Source organism: Sorghum bicolor, chromosome 4 (assembly GCF_000003195.3).
Source record: "Sorghum bicolor cultivar BTx623 chromosome 4, Sorghum_bicolor_NCBIv3, whole genome shotgun sequence".
NCBI lineage: Eukaryota > Viridiplantae > Streptophyta > Magnoliopsida > Poales > Poaceae > Sorghum > Sorghum bicolor.
In genome coordinates, this window is record NC_012873.2 from 1,283,531 (window position 1) to 1,306,514 (window position 22,984).

Below are 22,984 nucleotides of genomic sequence, written 5' to 3' on the forward strand. Positions count from 1 at the left end.
ACACTAGAGAATTCTCACTACGAGACATTTACTAGGAAAAATTTATATTAAATTTTGAATATCAAAACATTAGGAGAAGCCTACATCACTAAGAGAAATTGAAATTTTTGGTTGTGACCGTTAGTAAAAAGAACATCATCAGCACTCCATAGGATTAGGAACCAACTTATTGCATGGAAGGCATTGTCGCATGCATACTCTCCTTGCAGTTTGTCGTTATGACTTCATCTTGCGAAGCCATTTCAGAGGGTCCTCAAGCTTAGAAGACTCTTGGTCTGAATCGCATAATAAAACACCTCAAGCCAATACCATGCACTTGTACACCTTGACGTCCTTGCAGTAGCATGTATACTGGTTTGGCCTATGCAAACAGACCAAACTCAGCAAGACAAAACATGCCATAGCTATCCATCGCACCTGTTGAATAGAATTCGCCTTGGGAGCAATTTACTGGAAGGAAATCAAATATCAGTGCTCACCCTGTAGCAGTAGGTTCAGGCTGTCAGGGACTGCTGGCTCTCCAGTTCTGAAAACAATCTGCAAGAACTATTTTTACAAATATATAACTCCATGATAGGCAAGCAATGGAGAAGAAAAGAATGTAGATTAATGTTGAAGCATGTATCCTTGAAACATGGAGTTACAGGAATAGGAAATACAATATGTAACTAGTGCTCAAAAGATATCGTCTGTTCGGCGAAGTCATTGTATATTGTTGTGCAGATTTAACGAACTCCATTTGAAGCGTGTATCTTGTAGTCCCATTCCAGCAGCTCGCTTACCTAGTACCATTTACTTGCCAAAATGCATCAAGAATAAGTCCATTTCTCTTCTACTCCATATAAATTTTATGACCCACCCTAAAAAGGAAAAACTCTAATTTTTAACCAAGCTTGGTGGAGGGTAAATCACTAGACCTAGAAGAGCAGCAGCCTCACCAGCTGGATGAGCTCCATGGCCGGGACGCCGCCTCCTCATTTCCTTCCCTGTCCCCACCTAGGTGATAGAGGCGAGGTTCCATGCCAACCACATCAACTGCCACACTGAGTCTCCACAACAAGCTGTTGCGGGCGAGGTCACTAGCAAGGAGCTCGTCGCACCAGATCTCCACCACCACCCCACACCCACCCACTCAAATGCAGAGGAATAGGGTTTGATTAAGGGCCTGTTTGGCAGAGCTTCTCTCTGGCTCTGGCTCTGGCTCCTCCAGTCAAACGTTTTTCTGGAGAAGCCGTTTTTGAGTAAAAAACAGAGGAGCTGGAGCTGTTTTGGTGAAGCCACAATTTGTACCTTCGCCAAAACGGCTCCGTCTCCTCTAAAGGAGCTCCTTATGAGGAGCTCTGCCAAACATGTCCTAAGATTGCATGAGTTTGCAACAGTTACCCATAATCTTGATTTTGTAGGGTGCTAGCCTATCATGTTGGTTTTCCTTAGGTAAGCTTGTGAACAAAAAAAAGGATAGCTTTTCGTTTGTTATTGACCATTTAGTTAGCAGTTGGCATCTCTCCTCTCAGATCAACTAAAATAACAGAGGAAAAATCAGATCGTAAGAGAACTGTTGCACCAATCTACAAGTGCCAACTTGAAAGAGAAACATCACTAGAGGTTTCAAATTGCTAACCCTAAAACAACACAAGAAAATGTTTTTAGCTACACAACAAAGAAAGACTATTTGGCTGAAAAAAGATGTAAGCAAAATGTCTCTAATCCTTACCGAGTTACCCCCTAGTTACTAGCTCTTTTTATGTAATGTCATGTCATAACTAAATTTGGCAAAAATGGTAAGATCTAAGGTCCAATATAATGGCTAAACTTAGCATGCTTTCTAAAAGTAAGAGTATCATGTTTCAACTATTTAAACATAGGATAACAGGCACCTTTCTACACAATATCACACTTGAGGCGAAAAGATAAACACATCAACAACTAGCTTATGAGAGGGGGAGAAAAACTCATATCATCATAAATAAATAAATATAAATCCAGTAGCACAACTTCCCAGCGGGGAAAAAAGTATTTATTGATTTCTTTATGTAGCTCACAAGACAATGCATGACAAGAACCAGTGACAATGAAGCAGAGGATTCAGGAGGCACAACATATCGCAACAAACCAAAGAGCTTCTACATCCAGAATGCAATAGGAGCAAAGTGATCCCTATACCTAGACACTATAAAGGAGCGTGTGGACTGGTGGTGATCTGTGGTTTGAAGCTCTCCCTTGTGATTGTACTTGAGGCCAAATATGGTCAAATGGAGAACACAACCATCATGGTCTCCCAAGGCTGGACCCTCCCCCACTTCCTCACGTTTCACACATTGGACAAGGCAGAATCTGTTTGTGCCCATAGAGGTGAGAGAGGCCCTCATGTGCCTCTGCCGGTCCTTGTGGAATAACTTCTCCTTTGTCATCTGCCAATCCGGAGCAGTGTTGAGGCAGTCAGGGGAGACAACTTTGCAGGAACAAATGTAGCCATCCCAGCGAAGGCCAACCCACGAGTTGGTCTCGCCGTCAAAGTGAGCTTGGCCAACGAATGGCAACGCCCACTCGCCATGCCACCTCCACGCAGAATCCTTGGTGTTGAATGAGTAGGTGCCCAAGCAGCCATTATTCGCCGTGGTCATGAAGATGGTGCATCCGTCCGGGTGCAGCACATAAGAGTTAACGCGGCTGCGGAATGCTGACGGCGGGGGTGGCAGAGTCTTCCAAGACCAGCCCTCCGTGGGATGCTCCCATGACATGGCTTCGAACGAGTGCTGGCCCTCGAAGAAGCGATATGTCAACGCGTAGATCACCTCACCAATGGCCACAGTGACACCGAAGCCACATAGCATTTTTGGAGGGGCATGAGCGCCGATGGCCAAGACGGCCGTGTCGGAGTCGTAGACGAGGCCGCAGCGCTGGGTCATGAAGGCGAAGATCTTGGTGCCTAGGGCGGCGAAGGACATGCCATTGCGGGGCACGTGGCCAGCCGGTGACTCTAACCGCAGGGCCGGAGGTTCCGGGAGGTGCCCGGCGACCCCGCTCTGCAGGCCGTCGTTGGTGGTAGTGTCAAAGCTGTCGGCGTCGATCTTGTGGATGCTGAACCCCTTGTCCCAGTCATCCAAGAGGAGATAGAGGTGCTCCCGACCACGCCTCGGCTTCTTGTCACCGCCGCCGGCGACGCGCGGGTTTTGGCCATCCTGTTCCCGGCGCTTATTAGACATCCCGACTGCGGCGCGACCTAACAAACAAGTGCAATTGTGATCTCACACTCCTCTGTGTTCACGAATCCAACCAATCTGTGGATGCAGCCTTGAATTTATACAGCCAACTACGGGAGGGTCTTGTGCCCTGCATCTCAAGTGTTCGAATCGGAATCAGGGGAGTTAATAGTAGGCGTCTCGGATTCGCACAGCAGGAAGGGAAGGGAAGCGGTGGTAGTACCTGGTGGAGGGTGCTCGTCGCCGCCGGAGAGACCGACCGACGAAGGCCTCGGCATCTGGCCTAGGGCGGCGGTAGCCCACCCTGGTTGTGGTTGGACTGCGCGACGGGGTCAGGCGGTACCCTGCGCTCCACACCGATCCGATCTAGGCGAACCCCGCGGCCTTTGTGCAGCGAAAGGGGATATTTTTATTTTTCGGAATTTCTATATCCATCATCCGAGTTCATCCGCTCGTTCGTTTGGGCTTTTTTTATTTCTCAAAATATTTTGTAAAATTTTTCACGTTCTCTGTCCCATAGAACATTAAATATAGATAAAAAATAATTAATTATACAGTGTATCTGTAATTTGTGAGGCAAATTTTTTAAATTTAGTTAGTCTATAATTAAATAATATTTGTCAAATACAAACAAAAATGCTACGGTCCATATTTTGCAAAATTGTTTAAAGTAAACAAGGCCGGATAGGGAATCATTGTCTGAAATGAATCCCGATATTGCCTTGCAAATTTATATAAGCATGGATCAAAATGGAATAATTTCGGGTAAAATTTGGCAGAACCGAACATAGCCTTAGTTTTTTTTTTGAGAGGATCATCCACCCTTAGTTTGTTGCCGTTTGTGTCTCGTGGGCTCAATTTGTTTTTTTGGCCCATTTGTAAGTAACGTGGAAACCGGTGACGGAGAGGAAGTACGGCGTGCGGGGAATCGCTCCCTCACCACAGTTGTGGACTGTTGCGTCGTTTCTCGCCTTAGGCCCTCCACAGCAGCTTCCATCCATTGGTTGTGTATGGGATGTCGTCGATGGGTGGAGTGGGCTGCTCCGTCCAGGTGCACGTATCTGAAAACTAATGTTGATTTCCCTCCGATGTAATTCAGTTTTCATAATATTCTATTTAGGTTCATGTGATGACGCCTCCGTGCCCTTCTGCATTTTGCTTCCAGGCATATGTTGGATGTATCATTTTAAATTGCATATCAGTTAGTTGTCTTGTAAATTCATTGTGTATTGTTCTCATAATCTGTAGTTGTGTTATAATTATTTCTTCAGTGAAAAATTCATTGTGTATTGTTCTCATTACCTGTAGTTGTGTGATAATTATTTCTTTAATGTGATTCAGTTATCCCATTGTATTTAGGTTCGTCTGATGGCACACCCATTTGTTTTAAAATTAATTTGTATTGTTCCATTTTGTCTATGCCGGAACAAATTGGTTGTTGCCTTTTTATTCCAGTGTGTTCAGTGGACTTCTGTGACAATCAGATTATGACAATCAGAACTTGTTTCTTGTCACTGCCTACCTGCAGTAACGAAATGACTGTCATCACAGAAGTTGGGTCACTAACCAGCTTTTGTGACCACCAGAGGACATCGTCATTGATACAGTGACAATAACTCTCACGTCATTGATATAATGACAGGACAAAATCGTCATAACATATTAAACAAAATATTACTATATATATTGTGACATGGCAGATGACGTGGCAGTTCAGATTCAGCCCATATAGTGTGGCCTTTTTTATTTTTTTCATTTGAAACCAGTCTAATTAGCACAAATGTCTTTTGGGCCCAGCTACAAATTGATATATATTTTTTTATTGTGGCCCGACATTACAATCTAGGCCCATATTGTATACCAGCCTAATTTAAAAAAATATAATCTCAGATTATAGACCTCATTAGCAATTGCATAATTATAATAATCAGCCCATACAATAGAATATGTTGCAGCCATTGATAATAATCTAGAATACATGTTCCATACACAAAAGACATCCAGCCACATTCTAGGCTTCCAACAACCTACAACTACAGATTTAACACTCCACACATAGAGCCAAACTATAGCCGAATACTCCAAGCACAGCCAAACTCCACAAAATTTGCCACCAGCCAACACTATTCCAACAACCAAAATCACATACACAAAAGTACCAGGACCAAAATCCACCACGACACGCAATCAAGCAGCGCTGCTCCAATACCAAAAGGGATCCTAGCCTCAAATTTCAGGATCAGCCACCAAATTCCTGTTCAACCATATACATAAACAATGCACAAAATTTAGCCACCAAAAAATAGTTTAATAGTCTTGATTTGGATGCAAAGACACAAGAGACAAGTTAAAGTTGTGTACCTTAGGATACGGGAAGCTTAGGGCGGACTGATCTGACCCAGTCCAAATGTTATCATTTGTCGAATGAGGCTCTCAGTATCTGCTGCCATCTTCCTCATGCTCTCAATCTCCTCAGCTTGTTTGTCCACTTTTGCCTCAGATTCTTGTGTCTGCGCCTTCAATCTTTCAAGCTCCTGCTAAAGTCCTATAGACTCTAGCTTCTTTGCATCCAATTCAGCTTGTAGTTCTTTCACCACATCGGTTGTCTTGGCAGCAGACTGCTGAATTCCAACATTGCGAAGGAATGTATTTGACTTTGGCAACACTTTGAAAACAACTTCTATTGAAGTCTTAGCTTGCTTCCCATCTTCTACCGATGGTGAAGGAAGGGCTTCCTGGACATGCATATCATCCTAGCAATCAAAGCACGGTTTCAGTTTTTTATCATTATATAAATAAAGATTCATTGCACAAGGTACTTAATAAAAGAAGGAAAGAAGAGGTAACAATTTAGTACTTACTATAGCTTTCTTCACAGGTTCACTAAAACCTTTAGTTTTGCTGCAATGCAACTCCTTGAATAGATCAACAACAATGAGCTCAATGTCTTTGTATTTTTCTTGCTTCTACAGTGTTGGGAGAAACATGACGGCATTAGTGCACACATAACACAAAAACATGTCGTCCAGCACAAGCATTCTAGTTGACATTGATAGTGGATGCTATTAATAAACTTAATTCATGTCAACTCAAATAAGCATAAGCATGACAGGAGTAGAGTAATCAAATTAAACTAATACAATTTTCTAGATAAAACATGAGCGTATTTTTACATGTTTGAAGTGTGAAATAATCTGCTACTCTCCCTCCATGTTTTGCTGCAGCAGGGGTTAGAGCTTTGGTCACCACTTGCTATCCTTGTTTAGGTAGAGGTATATCACTACAAGAATGGCATACTGACACACCTCTACCATGCAAAACAAGGGCAGCAGTAGCTAATCCCCCGCTGCTACAACAAAATATGAAGCTAGAGCAGCAGATTATGTCGCATGAAGTAGAGAGCCTACTATCAACTATAAGTCATATAGCATTAAGCAGAGCCACTATCAACATGCAGATATCTCCATTGGATCTAAACACCTCCATCAGGAAACTCAAGAACAACATCCAACTAGATGACATCAAAAAAATTTCTTACCACGACATAGGCTTGTGCAATGTAACACCGAGATCCAGTACACTGCTGAAACTGAACTTTTTCACAATTCAGTTGGTTTTTGGCACATTTGTCTTGCACATGACACAATTACATAGCATAAGTAACAAAACCACTACAAATCAATTATTTCCATGCAACCTCATTTTTCATTTGTTTTCACAGGACACTAGTACATCAAAAATTCAAATAGAGCTAATCCAAATTGATCTATAATCTAGACTATGGAATAATTAGTTTGTCACCTGAGACTATCAGATTTTATGATTACATGAATTATCTTATCACACAATCTGAAAACTGCTATATAAATCTAGAATTATCAGCGACATGTTCTAGTTCCTACTAACAGATTCAAAGATCTCAAGTCTACCTCATATCAAGTATGTATATACCTGGCCAAACATGAATTTGTGCTCAAATCCCAAATAATAAGCTGACATAAAATGAAATACATTACCTTGTGCTTTAGGCTTGACCACATGCTACCAATTTTCTCCATTGCTCATCGGTCATACACTTCAAGGGCGATGTAGTCCTCACTTGATTAGCCGGTACCCCATCAAAGTACTTTTTTAGCCGATACCTCATCTGTCGTGTTGCACCCTTTAGCATGTCTTCACATGCAGCTGTTACAGGATTGCTATCGATGTCAATGGCAAAATTTCCCTGTTCATCGAATAGGATAACATCAAGCTTTGACACAAGTAGAAAGTAATTACGATAGTTATATGTGTTGTTTAGTATGGCTAAAGTATTATTGCTGATGATTTAAATTTGGCTAATAACATACATAGGCATATGACTAACACACACTGCAGAAACATGTAAGCAGGAAGATATATTCAAGCACATCAAGTTCACATGGTAACCAAAAGGGGCTTAGCCAAAACAAGCATTTGAATAGTATGAGTAGCATGAATTGTGTGAAAAGCATTCATATATATGATATATTGTTATAGTGACCGGCTCATACCAAGACATCAGGTAGACTTTTCTATTTTAGTGCCAATGCAAGCTAATTATTAAGTATATAATGATGGCAGCACATACAGAATAAGCTGAGTGTGCCTAGTTGCACCTTGGGCACCTAGTTTTACTTATATATTGCTGGCAGCACATATAGAATTCTTCAACAAAGGACCTGCTGGGTAACAAACTACTATTATCATTTGATTCGGTAAATAATTCAGTCCAGACCATTGAGTAGTAAAATTAGCGGTAATAATCACCGGGAATCCGGTCTCTGGTCAAGAAACTTTTTTATTACTACTATTATTATTTGATTCAGTAAATAGTTTAGTGTAGACACATAAGTAGTAAGCTTGTTTGTGGTACTTACCGAAGTATCCATCTCTAGATGAGGATACCCTTTTATTGCTACTGAATAGATTGCTCTAACAAATAATTAGTATTACCAGTGACATGCGCAATAAATTTGGTTGTGATACTTACCGAGCCGTCCTATTTGTAGAGATGAGATAATTATTACTACTATTAGTATCATTTATTTCTATAAATTATTACAAGGGGACACATGCGCAATAAACTGATGTGGTACTCGCGAAGTTTGTTGATGCGATCATCAGATGTAGTACACAACCACAAACATCTGTATAATGTTGCTCACGTTCAAAAAACATTAAACATCTCAATAATGTTGCTCCGTCCATCGCTTCTTACAAAAATCAATCAAATTCATCTAAAAAAAAAATCCATCAAATCCAACAGATCCGAGCACGCAGGAGTAGGACACTGGAAAGCAGAAAAAATGTACGCCGGATTCAGGGAAGAGTCATGGAACACGCAGGAGAGCCATTACTCTGTACGCCGGAGCTGAGAGGACCATGGTGAAAGCCACGGCGAAGGAGTCCGTAATGACCGCGGACCACCCCATCCATGCACGCTAACAGGTCACGCCACCCCTCAAGGATCCAATATGTCCAGGCCACCATACAAGCATGCTGGGGACGACACTGTCACTGTGCGTCGGGCAAGCCAAGGAACTACCGCCGGGGATGGGCTGTGTGCGCCAACACCACGAGGACCAGGATGCTAAGCGGATTCAGGCCGAGCAGCCACACTGCTGTTGTTACTGAGCGCAGCTGCCACATCGTCATGAGATGTGCTAATCTGCGTCAAAAGTGCGCATAAACAAATTAAAGTTAGAATGCAGCATAGTAGAAAAACTCATGCAATTCATATCAGACTGGGGTCGAGGCACTGCAGATGAGGGAGGATGCATGTTGTCGTCGCCGGTGTGAGTGAGGGGGCACGCCGAGGCCACTATGCGTTGCCGGAAGAGCAGGGCCTTCCGGCCCAGCATTTATGACAAACGAGCAAGCGTATGTCTCCGAGTTTCTTAGGCCGAAACCTACATAGCTCGCCTTGTCCACCAATTCCAATTCCAATTCCAATTCCAATTTCCAAATTTCCAACGCTGCGGCGCCGACTCCCCGCTCACCTCCTCTTCGCCGCCGCGCAAACCCAACCAACCCCTCTCCCTCTCCCTCTCCCTCCCGCCCTCGTCGCCGCCGTTGCGCGCCTCCCCGGGAAGGGGTTAAAAGGGACGCGCAGGATGGGGAAGGCGCGGCACGCCGCCAAGCTTCCCCTTGCCCTCATCCCCAAGCCAAAAACCCCCAGACCCCACGCCGCCGCCGCCGCCGCCCGCGCATCCACCCGCCAAAACCCGCAAGAAGCCCCACAGAACCTCCAAAAGATCTACAGCCCTGCCCCCTGCCGATGCCGCCGCCCCTGCCGTGCAGGAGGAGCGGAAGCCCATACGGACGCCGGCCGACCTCGCGGCTGCCATCCGCGCGGCGGCGGACGCCAACGTGAACGCAGCGGCCGCCCTGTCCCTCTCCGCGCCCACGGACGTGCCGCTGCCGACGCACTCCCTCGCGCTCCTCCTCCGCCGCCTCGCCACCACCCCCGCTCCGTGTTCGCCGCGCGGGGCCTCCTCGACAAGCTCTACTCCGCCGGCGAGGACGGGGCGCTCGCGGACGTTGTGTGCCACCGTGGCGGGCTGCGCGAGATCTCCAGCGTCCTCCCGGTGCTCAGGGACCACGGCGTCCCTGCCGAACGCGCACCTCTACAACGCCCTCATGAAGGCGCACGTCGCTGCGGACGACCCCGGGGCCGTGCTCAGGGTCATTTTGAATGAGTAAAACAAATTCAAATATACTATGTGTCCCATGTTTCAGCTAGCTTAAATTAATATACTATCTGTGCAGACCTTCAGCCTTATTACTTGGAGAAATGCAGAGTGCAATTGTATGTCCAGAATCCGAGATATAGAACGAATGCTCCGTACATTCCAAACGACCAACAAGTCAACAAGTAACAAACGAGTTAACAGACCAAGTAATATGACATAATATGGTACATATGTCTTAAAACTAGCTTTGGTTTGAATTGAATATGGGACTATGCAATAAGAAGAAGAAGCTCTAAACAGACCAAGTAATATCATCACAGGCTTTTAGCAGACTAGAAATATGGTATCTAGGGCAGCAGGATTGTTAACAGTTTGATTAGCACCAAAACCCTAAGCCATAGTAATGTCTAACTGAAAGATAGGAAGAAGACCGGCTCTGAAGATACTGCGCTGAAAGCGAGCCACCAGTCCAGGAAAATCATCCTCAAGTATCAGTACCATAAAGTTCTTGAGGTACCTTGCTGGATGTGCAGAGCAGTTCCTCCCAACGGTGAGGACACCAGTAAGATCATGCGCGAACTCAAAGGCTTTACCTGTGCGAGAATCTGCATATCTGCGAGCTGCGTCCATGTACCAGTTCACACAGTAGCTGTCTGTATCCCAGTCAGCCAACTCCGGATGCAGGGAGATGATCATGTCGAACACGAGGGGATCGAGGACCCGCACCTGATCGAGCACGTTTCTTGCCTCCAGCACAAAATCGAATGCCTGGCGCGGCTCCATCAGGGAAGTGTGGTACCGGATCAGGTATTCGACGCCGTTCACACCCTCCCCAATGAGGTCGAGCCAGACCCTGAGGTGGGGCGGCACCAGCTCCCGGAGCGTCATGAACTGCTCGATGGAGCTCACGAGTGCTGTGTAGTCCAGCCCGCCGTCAAGGCGCGAGTAGGGGAACAAGTGGACGATGCCGGTCATCTTGACCTGAAGCCTTGCGCCCACTGTGAAGCTTGCGATGTTGAACTGTCCCCTCAAGCTGTAGCCGCACGCGTGGACGCCGAGGATGCACTCGAACCACCGCCGGAGAACCACCAGCAGATGAGGCCTGCCTCTGGATATCGTCTCGGTCGGCCGTGGGTTCTCCACGGTGCCCCAGCTGCCCGGGATGGTGACGAGCTCGGTGAGGACAGTGGAGAGGGCGTATTCGACTGCCGAAAGCGCCCGCTGGTCAAACGGCGATTGGAGAAACTCCAATATGCGAGGTACAATCTGAAAAAGAACAGGCAGGCAGGTCAAACGGGGATTACATTCAGTTTCCAAATCAACCGTCGTCAGTGCAATTTCACCAAGACAAGACCCAAGAACCGATTAATAACGCAATTCCTCGGATGAGACACTAAGAATCGAAGCAAGAACGCGCAAACGACGCAATAGAAGCAAGAACGCCACACCAATGCCATCATGAGCCGTGAAGGCGGCTCCGTCCTCCAAGCCGAGTCAATCGTCGTCAGAATGCAAACAAAAAAAAAACAACCGACAATCAACCAGCGTGGGGAGCCAAGAATTCATCAAGAACGCGATTCCATGGAGAACCACACCCAGATTCGAAGCAAGAACAGGCAAACGCCGTACCTCCCCGGCTCCCCGCCAGGCGGTTCGGAGCTGGAGCGCATTTCCGAAAGAAAATCGTCGTCAGAAAACGAGCGAACACCAAATCAAGAACCAAGCAATGCTGCGGGGGAGTCAAGCAAGCAAGAACCCGATTCCATGGAGAACGCACCCAGATTCGAAGCAATAACACGCAAACGCCGTACCTCCCCTCCATCATCGGCCATGGAAAGGCGGCTCGGAGCTGGAGCGCATTTCCGAAAGAAAGTCGTCGTCAGAAAACGAGCGAACACCCAATCAAGAACAAACCAATGCTGCGGGGAATCAAGCAAGAAAGAACGCAATTCCATGGAGAACGCACCCAGATTGTAAGCAAGAACAAGCAAACGGCGTACCTCCCCACCATGATCGCCCGTGAAAGGCGGCTAGGAGCTGAAGGGCATTTCCCAAAGAATCGTCGTCAGAAAACGAACGAATACCAATCAAGAACCAACCAATGAGGGAGCCAACCAAGAAAGAAACGCAAGTTCACGGAATACACACCATCAACCAAACTAAGAACAGCAAGAACGTGTATATGGCGTACCTCCACACCATCGTCTGCCGTGACGACGGCGCCTCCAACCTGAAACGCCGCCATTACTCGTCTCTGGTCTGAGGCGGCCTCCAAGAGAACCACCCCCAAGGCGGGGCAGTAGCGTGGAGCCTTCCTTTCCGGAGTGGGAGAAGGCTGCCACCGCCGCGGCCGATGTGTCCCGGGAGCAAGGCGACGGCGCGGCGGTGTTCGGTCGGTGGCGGAAACGACAGGGATTTGGATTTGGGAGGGGAGGAGGGCCTGTTACGGTTAACACCTACAACTAATATACAACTCTCCATCCGGTTCCTCCGACCGACTCCAACAGAGTGGGCCGGGCCTTCCGCTTCCGGGCTGCTCTTCCACAACTTAAGGCCCATGGCGTGGGCTGATGCGCTCCTGATTCCTCAAGAAGGAATTCTTTATTATTTTTCTATTATTATTATTATTATTATTATTATTATTATTATTATTATTATTATTATTATTATTATTATTATTATTATTATTATTATTATTATTATTATTATTATTATTATTATTATTATTATTATTATTATTATTATTATTATTATTATTATTATTATTATTATTATTATTATTATTATTATTATTATTATTCCTCTGAAAGCTAAACTGCGTTTACCAAGAAACTTTACAATGGCAACAATTCTTAGTAGAACTAGCCTTATGCGTTCTTTCTCCTTTGTGATTTGATGTTGCAACTCCTTATCAATTGTTTCATGCTTGCTTAATCTAACTCTCAATTCATTCCAAGAATTCATGTTGGTCATATGATCCATGCTAACTTCATGCTCTTTTAGTCTTTCACCAACATGGCTCCAATCTCTAAACCCATCATGCCCCAATGAACTCTTGCGGTTACTAGAACCAAACAACTTACAACAAAAGCAAAACACTTTGTCAACACTTTTTGAATAGACCAACCATTTTCTGTCACGTACCTCCCCATTGCTCATTTTTCTAGAATAATGAGTGTATGCAAAACGTCTTGTTCTAGCATCCATAGGAAACACAATATTTTCTTCTCTAATAGGCCCCTTCTCCACCAATATGTCCCTTGCTTTGTTATCAAGATTATCCCAATTTATTGGATCATATATATCAAGAGTAAAAACTGGTTCTTCATCAATGTGAGTAGATTCTGTCGTAGAAGAATTAAATATGGGCTCATGGTCACTCACATTATTATCCTCCGTGTCGATGCTAACATTATCTTCTATAGGGCTTTGATCTTCTGGATGTGTACTTTGTTCCTCCACAGCAACTATTGCCCACTCATCTGGATTTCTTGTAGTGCTTGTATTGCTTCTTAAAAATTTATGAATAGATCCCCTTTGTGATTCTTTGAAGGCCTCTATCCTTCTCTTATTTTTTCTTTTCTGACTTCCAGATGCATGTTTTTTGGGCAACATGAGTTCACTGCAAATTCAGAAAAGTAGTAACTAGTAAGTAATTAAAAAAATACCACACTAACCTAAATCCAAATATCCAATTTCTTACCTACGAAGGAACACCAGGAACAGATACGAACAGACTTGACTGACGGTAGCGTCGGCCGCCGGCCGCCGGCCACTCGCACAGTCGCACTTGCACAGGTTTATGGGAGTCCCGATCACGCGACTCACGAAGATCGCCGAGTTGCGCACGCACTTGCACGGAGTCGCTTACTCGCAAGAACGGAGACTCGCGGGCTCGCCGCTCGCGGCTGCGGCGGAAGCCGGAAGGGCACAGGAGTAGCGAGTCGTAGCTTCCCTCGTACGCCTGGTGACTTGCTTGATGCTTAAGGCGTTCAGCACTTCAGCTATCCTTTGGGCCACAAGAAGAAACAATACTATTACTACTTGCATATTTGGAGTTGGGCCCCCTATCCTCAAGGGCCCAGTGCGGCAGCCCAGCTCGCACCCCCCCAAGGCCGGGCCTGCAAACAACCTGTATGTCTACAGCCTAGCTCAAGTGCTCAACCCCTCACCCATGCAAACAAACACGTCCATGTTAACTCAGCCACGTCAGGATCCACATATGCGGCACGAATCTTAAAAGACAAATCAACGATGTCAGTCAGCATGGGTTTGAAACATTTGCTGAGACCATATCCAGAGGCAGGCCTTCTCCGGCCGTGGTATGCGAGTGCATCCTCACCATCCACGACTGCGGATATATAGCCATTAGGCTGGGTGGCCAGTTCACCGCCGCAAGCTTCAGGTCGGCGTGGGTCTTCATGTCAGGCCTTGTCTAATTCATTTTTTTTTGGGTTTAGACATTTTAGTACTTTTATTTATACTCTCTCTATCTTAAATTATAAACTATTTTAAGAATATTGAAGAATCAAAATATTTTCAAGTTTGATCAAATTTATAGATAGAAATCACTTTATATTATAAATCTTTAAAACCAACAAATTTTGCTATATGAACGCTGGTCGCAAATATAAAGACCCTCGCACAGGTCAACCCTTTGAGTTCGCGCACCATCTCAGGTCGTTCAACCAAAAACTAAAAACTTTTCAAAACTCTCAGTCACATCAAATCTTACAGCACATGTCTGGAGCATTAAATATAGACAAAAATAAAAACTAATTGCATAGTTTGTCTGTAAATCGTGAGATAAATCTTTTGAGCCTAGTTAGTCTATGATTAGATAATATTTGCTAAATAAAAACAAAAATACTACAGCCAAAACAAAAATTTTGGGAACTAAACAAATCCTCATTGGCGTGCGTTCTTGAGGCTGGAGGACGGCTTCCCTGGACTGGAGCCGTGGCTCGCTTATCTTTTAGTTGGACATTACGGGCCTAGAGCCGCTGCCTTTAATTGCTGCTAATCATACTTAACGATACTACTGACCCTTGTGTAGAGCAGGGCTAATGATACACAAGGCTAATGAAACTGCTGAGCAGGGCTAATGATACTGCTTATGATACAGGTTCCATATTTCTAGTCTTCATTTCTGCTGAAAACCACGGGTAGCTGCTAAAAGCTTGTGAAACATTGTATTGGGTTATTCATTCAGCGAAAAGTCGTATTACTTGAGATCTGTCATTAAGTCTTGCTTGCTCAGTCAGATGTACTTCATCAGTTCAGTGTTGAAAAAAACAATCCCTCTCGACATAGCCCCGACCCCCGAGCGCTCCCTTCGGGCGACTCGGGGGGCTCGCCAGCGCCGCCCGCCTCCCCCCACCTCCTCGCCGCCTCCCTGGCCGCCGTCGTCGCCTCCCGCACGTGGTGGCGGCGGCCCGCGCCGGCCCTGCCACCTTCTCCTCCCACCTCCTGCTCCTTCCCCCCTTCCCTAACCCTAACTCTCTGGCGACTTGGCGGTGGGCCTGCCGGCTGGCGGCTGGGCGGATCCACGTCCCTAGTGGCTGGATCTTGCCTCTTGCGGTTGGTGGCACCCGGTCGCGCCTTGGAGACCCGCCGGCGCCATGGCCGGCGTCCGAGTTCGGCGGCGCTCTACTGGACTGGCCTCGCTGGCCTCCTGCGGGGATACTTTGCCGCCAAGCGCGCAGCCACCTGCCATCCTCTCCTGCCCCGTCCATGGCGACTGATGGCGCACCCGCGGCGCCCTAAGCTGTCAGGCGGCGTTTCCGCGGCAGGGCTGTGGCGGAGCCGAGCGGGGTGACGGTGTGGGTGACGTGGTGAAGGCTGCAGCTTTGGCGCCCGAGCCGCGGCTTCGACCGTTCGTCGTCGCTGCTGCTGTCGCCATGAGTGGCCTGTTTCCATGGCGAGAATCTGGGTGAAAACCCCGCCCGTTTGGTCCGGGCCGACGGCGGTGGCGCAGAGCGCATCATCTACCTTCTTTGGAGGCGTCGCTGTAGCTTCTTCGTTCGCGGCGGGCTGAACATGAAAGTCCTACTCAGCCCTTTGCCCTCTACCGTGGGTGGTGTCTTCCTGCCCGTCGCTCCTCCCGCGTGGTCTCCTGGGTCGCCGTGCTGCACCTAATCGGGCTTCATGTTTCTCCTCACCTTGATGCTTCTAGCTGGTGTTTGTTGCATCCGTAGTTGTGGTCGTTTCCGGTGGATGCTTTGCCGCCGAGGTCGCGTTTCCGGCGGATGCTTTGCCGCCGAGGGTCTTTCAGCGGATGCTTTGCTGCCGAGGTGTTACGTCGCGTTTCCGGCGGATGCTTTGCCGCTGAGGTCGCTGACGTTTCCGGCAGATGCTTTGCCGCCGAGGCTGTTGGCATTTCCAGTAGATGCTTTGCTGCCGAGGTTGCCGGGTTTGGTTGGACGGATGCTTTGCCGTCTGTAGCTCTAGCAGATGCTTTGCCACTGTTATCTTTACGGCTCCTCTCACTGCTGGCTACCTTAGTGTGGAAATTGTGTTTTAGGTTCGGTTTGCTGGGGTTGTTAGGTGGAGAGTCCTCTGCCCCTCACTTTGGTGTTGAGGACTTCGTTGATAATCCATGGATTACCCGCGAATCCTTTTGTCTCAACTATGTGTAGGTCTATTGACCATTCTCGTCTGCTTAATGAAAAACGGGCTATATCCCGATCTCGAAAAAGAAAAAAATCAGTTTAGTGTTGTATTGCAACTTGATAATAGTCTACAAAACCAAGTGTTGATGGCACAGAAAATCATTGATTTTGATGTCTACATTCTAGAAAACATCCAACCAAACCAACATTTAAAAACTTGATACTGATTTAGTTTAGTTATTGCATTAGCAATCATTGATTTTAATGTCTACATTCTAGAAAACATCCAACCAAACCAACATTTAAAAACTTGATCCTGATTTAGTTTAGCTATTGCAGTAGCATGTATCCTGGTTTGGCACATGCAATGATGCAAACAGACCAAACTAAGCAAGACAAAACACCTATTTCAACTTCACTTATATGGATGATACATTACTCTGTCCATAGCATTAGTTAAAAAAAAATCACCATCAGCACTCCACAAGATTACAGGAACCAGCTTATTGCGTGGAAGGCACTGTCCTATACATACTCTCCTTGCAGTTTGCTTCATGACTTCATCTTGCCCAACCACTTGAGAGAGTTATCAAGCTCAAAATATGCCATCACCTCCACGAAACTCTTGATCTGAATCGCATAATCAAACACCTCATACGCATTGGCGACACTGCCCAATCAGCACAACGCCCTGACAAAGGAGGCGTACACAGGCGACTCAAGCTTCATCCCAGCCAATAACATGGACCGGTACACCTCCACGGCCTTGTCCAGCTTCTTCTTCTTGCAGAGACCCATGCTCAATTCATGTGCAACAAGGAGGCTACATCAACAGCATCTGCAGATTACCATAAAAACTGAGACTTCAGACACATGGATTCCTTCAACAAAATGCATTCCTGACAAGACAGATGCCTATCTGAACCAACATCAGGAATATCTAAACCCTATGCGAACCTGGAAGAACAAAATAAAAACAGGACATTGATGTAACAAGAAATTATGAAGCAACTAACATTCCCAAGTGTTGACAGCATAGAAAATTAACAATTTTGATGTCTACATGCTCTCAGTGCTAGAAAACATCCAACCAAACCAACATCTGAAAACTTGAGCTCATTTGGTTTAGCTTAGCATGTAGTATACTAGTTTGGCCCATGCAAACAGACCAAACTCAGAAAGACAAAACATGCCACACGCGGCCTTGTCATATACATACTCTCCTTGCAGTTCGTGTCATGGTTTCATCTTGCGCAGCCACTTGAGAGAGTTCTCGAGCTCAGAATACGCCGTCACCTCCGTGAAACTCTTGGTCTGAATCGCATAATCAAACACCTCATACGCGTCGGCGACGCTGCCCGATCGACACAGCGCCCTGACATAGGAGGCATATGCTGGCGAGTCAAGCTTCATCCCAGCCCCTACCATGGACTTGTACACCTCGACGGCCTTGTCCAGCTTCTTGTTCTTGCAGAGACCCATTAGCAACGTGTTGTAGGTGCGCTCATTTGGCTGGCACCCCTCGGCCTCCATCTCCTCGAGCAGCTTCAGTGCCCCAAGCGCGTCGCCCTGGACGCACATCCCGTTCATGAGCGAGGTGTAGGTGATGACGTCCGGGAGGTGGCCCTCCGCGGCCATGGCGTGGATGAAAGCCCTGGCCTTGCGGACCATCCCGGCGCGCGCGAGGCCGAAGATGAGCGTGTTGTAGGTGACGAGGTCGGGGTCGACGCCGTCGTCCTTCATCTGCCGGAACACGCGGAGGACGGCCCCGGGGTCGTCCGCCGCGACGTGCGCCTTCATGAGGGCGTTGTAGAGGTGCGCGTCGGCGCGGACGCCGTGGTCCCTGAGCACCGGGAGGATGCTGGAGATCTCGCGCAGTCCGCCGCGGTGGCACACGACGTCGGCGAGCGCGAGCAGCGCCCCGCGCGGCGCCGGGTTCGGGCGCGGGGCTCCGTCGTCCTCGCCGGCGGGGTGGAGCTTGTCGAGGAGGCCCCGCGCGGCGAACACGGAGCGGGTGGTGGCGAGGCGGCGGAGGAGAAGCGCGAGGGAGTGCGTCGGTAGCGGCACGTCCGGGGGCGCCGAGAGGGCCAGGGCGGTCGCCGCGTCGATGTCGGCGTCCGCCGTCGCGCGGATGGCGGACGCGAGGTCGGCCGGCGTCCGGATGGGCTTCCGCTCCTCCTGCACGGCCGGGGCGTCGTCGGTGTCGGCAGCGGCAGCGGCAGCGGGGGGCAGGGCTGTGGATCTTTTGGAGGTTACGTGGGGCTTCTTGCGGGGTTTGGCAGGATTGGCGGGTGGACGCGCGGGCGGCGGAGAAGCAGGCGGCGGCGCCGGCGTGGAGGGAGAAGCGGCGTGGGGTCTGGGCTTTGGCTTGGGGATGAGGGCGAGGGGGAGCTTGGCGGCGTGCCGCGCCTTCCCCATCCTGCGCGTCCGCTTGATCCCTTCCGGGGGGCGGGCCGGGCAACGGCGGCGATGAGGGCGGGAGGGAGAGGCTGGTTGGGTTTGTGCGGCGGCGAAGAGGAGTGGAGCAGCAGCCGGCGCCGCAGCGTGGGATGGTGGACGAGGGTGTTGGGCTGCGCCTGTAGCGATGTAGTTTCGGCCCATGAAACTTGGGCTCGCTCGTTTGTCAGAAATGCTGGGCCGGACGGAGCTCCTTCTCTTGGGTTTATTTTCAGGATTTCGGAACATGCTCGAGAATTTTGGTTGGGCACATGCACAAAAATGAGGTGACATGTCAAATCATTTACTCCCTTAATCCCGAATTATAAGTCATTTCAAGAATATTGAAGAGTTAAACTATTTTAAGTTTGACCAAATTTATATAGTAATATAATAATATTTATAGTGTCAACTTAGTATCATTACATTGTTCATTAATTATATGTTCATATTATACCTATTTGATGTTATAAATCTATGTAATTTTCTCTATAATTTTGATCAAAAGTAAGATACTTTAACTCTCCAATATTTTTTGAATGACTTATAATTTGTAATAAAGCGTGTAGGTGCTCAGCAAAGTTTGTAGGTGCTCGTCGCTACAGTACTACATAGTAACATACATGGTGATCTTGTAGTTGGAGTCGAGCAGGTGGATCCCTATCAAAGGCGCCCTAAATCATGTGAGCAACACGCATAGTTAATCCCAAAGTGGGCTTAGACTGGCCACAGTATGCTCTGATGCTGAAAAATATTCTCATGGCATGTCATGCCGATGCTCACACTCTGCTGCCGCATACAGTGTTCAACATAGAGGTAGTATATGAGCTGATGGGACCCATTTGCATGGAAATGAAATCTGCAGCATAGGCTCTGAAATGATATTTTATTTACCTGGCATTGTGGCATATCTGTTGCGGATGCTTGGATTTTGCAACTCAAGCCTTGTTTAGATGTGAAAACTTTTTGGATTTCATTACTGTAGTACTTTTCGTTTGTTTGTGGCAAATATTGTCCAATCATGGACTAACTAGTATCAAAAGATTCGTCTCGCGATTTACAGCTAAACTGTGTAATTAGTTTTTGATTTCGTCTAAATTTAGTGTTTCATCAATGTGCCGCAAGATTCGATGTGAAGAGAAATCTCGAAAACTTTTTGATTTTTAGGGTGAACTAAACAAGGCCTCAACATCGCATTTTACAATGGGACAATGCAATGCTTGGATCTTCTGTCTTGATTCAGTATCTGCAAACTCCTACGTTGTGGATAGTCTTATATTCATAGCCGCCTAGCCTTAGGTCAAATTTCTTTAACTTTGAGTAAGATTTTAGAAAAAAAAAAATCATATAGTACCTAAATTCCAAATAAATACATCACTATTACAAACATATTTAGGAAAAAATAACAAAAATGAGGTGCATGGATAAATCAATTATTAAAGGTCTTGTTTTGGTTTTCTCGCTTTGAATTGTTGGGCGAGGTTACACCCTGTTTGGTGTGGCTCCTACACTGGCTCTTTATGTGGAGTCATACCAAACGATTTCGTTCCGCAGATAGCCTTTGCATGTCAAAGTTTGTTTTAGTACGCGAAGCCAAAGCATAAAAAAAGTAGCTTCGCCTTGAGGAGGGTTTAGGCTTCTAGTCTTACCAAGACTGAAACGATCCAGCTGGCTCAAGTTGGTTGATGAGGAAAAATCTTGTAAACACAAACGTTGAGGTGAGTTGGGCTCTAGTCGCACATCCAAACAACTTGCCTGTGTATTAATGACTTTCTCGATGTGAGATTTGTACTTATCTTAGGACGGAGAAGTATTTAGTTTCTCACCCAATTAGGTAACACACGATAATTTAACTAGCAAAATATTCAAGCATGCTCTAGACATTTGCACGCGCATGTTGATTGACGACGGTCAAAGCTAGGTGTATCTTTTTGAGGAGTACCAGAGTATAGTTGGGAATGTAACCGCCTTAAGCTTATTTATCAAATTTGCTAATTATTCAATATTATTATTTACTCATAATGAATCAGCGAATAGTATTTTTAATCATAACTTTTTCTTAAAAAAAACGAAAAAACAGCTGTGCTTCTGACTGACCGACGAACTTTTTTTTTTGGCCGTTGCCGTGGGCCCGTGGGCAGTGAGTCAGGGACCAAGGGAGAGGCGCCCGACCGGCCGTACTATCCGACAGGGCCCAATAGAAAGACCCCATCCACAGAAAAATGGGCCAAGTGGCAATAGAAAAATCACGTCCATGGTCCATGCTCCCATTGATGGATGGATTCATCTGTGCCCCGTGGTCCCGGTCGTGTCCGACCGGAGTCGCCCAGTCACCCACGGGCCACGGCGGTGGCCGCGGCCTCTGCACTGCAGCCTGCACCATACACGGGCGCATACCAGTTTGTGCTACTGCCACATGGGGCCCACGGACCTCGGGCCTACATGGTAGCCACCGCTTTGCACTTGCACGCGCACATTCAGCCAGACGGTTGCGTCCGCGGCCCCTCGCCTTTCCGCTAATTTCACTCGCCTCTCTCTCGCTTCTCACGTTCCGCAAAAAAGTCAAAACAAAAAAAACACACACACAAACGGTTGTATATTTCCTGCTGAAAGAAAAAGGAAATCAAGAGGCACGACACGGCTGGGGAGCAAATCTATCTCAAGTCTTTCATTTATACCTATTCTTTATATTCCGATACGATACACTTTGTCATTTCATTCTCTAGATAGAAAAAGATACTGTGACCCAGACGTGCTAGTTTTCTATATAATAAAAAAGGATTATCTATAGGGAATCCATGTCCCATCGGTGGAGTAGATACGGAATAAATTTGAGAGCACTAATAACAACTACTCACACACACACACATGTTTCGGTGTTTGGTCAATTGGTCCATCTTCCTTCAATTCCATTTCTCTGGTTTCTTTATTACACCCTGAATAATTTTTTTCCACTAACAAATACACACATATGTATTTTCCTTAAGATGTGATAAAAATAGACTTCTATATTTTGGCCTTGTTTAGTTCACACCAAAAACCAAAAACTTTTCAAGATTCTTCGTCACGTCGAATCTTGCGGCACATGCATGAAGTATTAAATATGGTCAAAAACAAAAACTAATTACACAGTTTACCTGTAAATCACAAGATGAATCTTTTGAGCCTAGTTAGTCCATAATTGGATAATATTTGCCACAAATAAACGAAAAGTGCTACAGTAGCCGAAATTTTTTCATTCCAGCAACTAAGGCCTTGTTTAGATGCACCCAAAAACCCAAAACTTTACAGGATTCCCCATCACATCGAATCTTGCACCACATGTATGAAACATTAAATATAAATAAAAAATAACTAATTGCACAGTTTACCTGTAAATCACGAGACGAATCTTTTAAGCCTAGTTACTCCATGATTGGACAATGTTTGTCAAATAAAAAAAAATACTATAGTGTCAAAATCAAAAAAGTTTTTGATCTAAACAAGACCTAAACAAGGCCGCCTTCTTCTTCTTCTCCACTAAAAAGACCCAATGTATTGCATTCCTGTCGAGTACCAAACACATACAGCCGTGAACAATAATACCCCAAGCCAGAATAAGAGAAACTCAAAGAGCTTAGCTAAAATTAGTAGCCAAATTTCATTATTTAGCCATTTTGTAAAATTAAAAGTTTCTTAAAAAAGAAGATGTACACAACAATCTCACTATTTTTACAAAATCAGATAGCTAATGTCAATGGTTAGCTATATATAGCCATCAAAAATCAAGAATAGCTAACTTTCAATTTTATAAAACCAGATAGTACATCTATTGAAATCTACCTTTTGCTGTGAAAATTCTAAAATAGTCTCCACAACAACAACTTTTTCTTTTTTTTCCCCTGAAAGTGACGCGGAATAATAACTAGGAAAGGCACATGTGCCTGGTGGATCGGACACTAATACGGTGCAAACGGAGGGACCAAACCGCAAAAAAACGCACGGTTCCCTTCCAACTTCCATTCATTCCGCTCCGTTTTCT

General features: G+C 46.2%; 3 protein-coding genes and 1 long non-coding RNA gene across 5 annotated transcripts; all 4 read right to left on the reverse strand.

Annotated features, from left to right (window-relative positions):
• LOC8068240 lies at window positions 1,953-3,603 on the reverse strand. 2 transcript variants are annotated; one of them, XM_021460603.1, is made up of 2 exons: window positions 3,427-3,603; window positions 1,953-3,223 (listed from the first exon to the last, which is right to left on the reverse strand). In XM_021460603.1, the coding sequence occupies exons 1-2, from the start codon at window positions 3,479-3,481 to the stop codon at window positions 2,124-2,126; spliced, it is 1,155 nt and encodes a 384-aa protein (XP_021316278.1). In that variant the 5' UTR covers window positions 3,482-3,603; the 3' UTR covers window positions 1,953-2,123. The 2 variants fall into 2 exon arrangements, with proteins under 2 accessions (XP_021316278.1, XP_002453196.1); XM_002453151.2 differs by having other exon boundaries at window positions 1,953-3,333; window positions 3,427-3,602.
• Window positions 5,098-5,613, reverse strand: LOC110435130. Its single transcript, XR_002452808.1, has 2 exons — window positions 5,565-5,613; window positions 5,098-5,457 (listed from the first exon to the last, which is right to left on the reverse strand). It is a non-coding gene; the product is annotated as an uncharacterized LOC110435130 (long non-coding RNA).
• LOC8068241 lies at window positions 5,741-7,345 on the reverse strand. The gene is made up of 4 exons (XM_021458871.1): window positions 7,220-7,345; window positions 6,742-6,834; window positions 6,065-6,169; window positions 5,741-5,956 (listed from the first exon to the last, which is right to left on the reverse strand). Exons 1-4 carry the CDS (start codon window positions 7,259-7,261, stop codon window positions 5,741-5,743), a joined length of 456 nt encoding a protein of 151 aa, XP_021314546.1. The 5' UTR covers window positions 7,262-7,345.
• Window positions 16,911-19,131, reverse strand: LOC8085224 (pentatricopeptide repeat-containing protein At2g17670). Its single transcript, XM_002453153.2, has 2 exons — window positions 17,747-19,131; window positions 16,911-17,365 (listed from the first exon to the last, which is right to left on the reverse strand). The coding sequence occupies exon 1, from the start codon at window positions 19,126-19,128 to the stop codon at window positions 17,764-17,766; it is 1,365 nt and encodes a 454-aa protein (XP_002453198.2). The 5' UTR covers window positions 19,129-19,131; the 3' UTR covers window positions 16,911-17,365; window positions 17,747-17,763.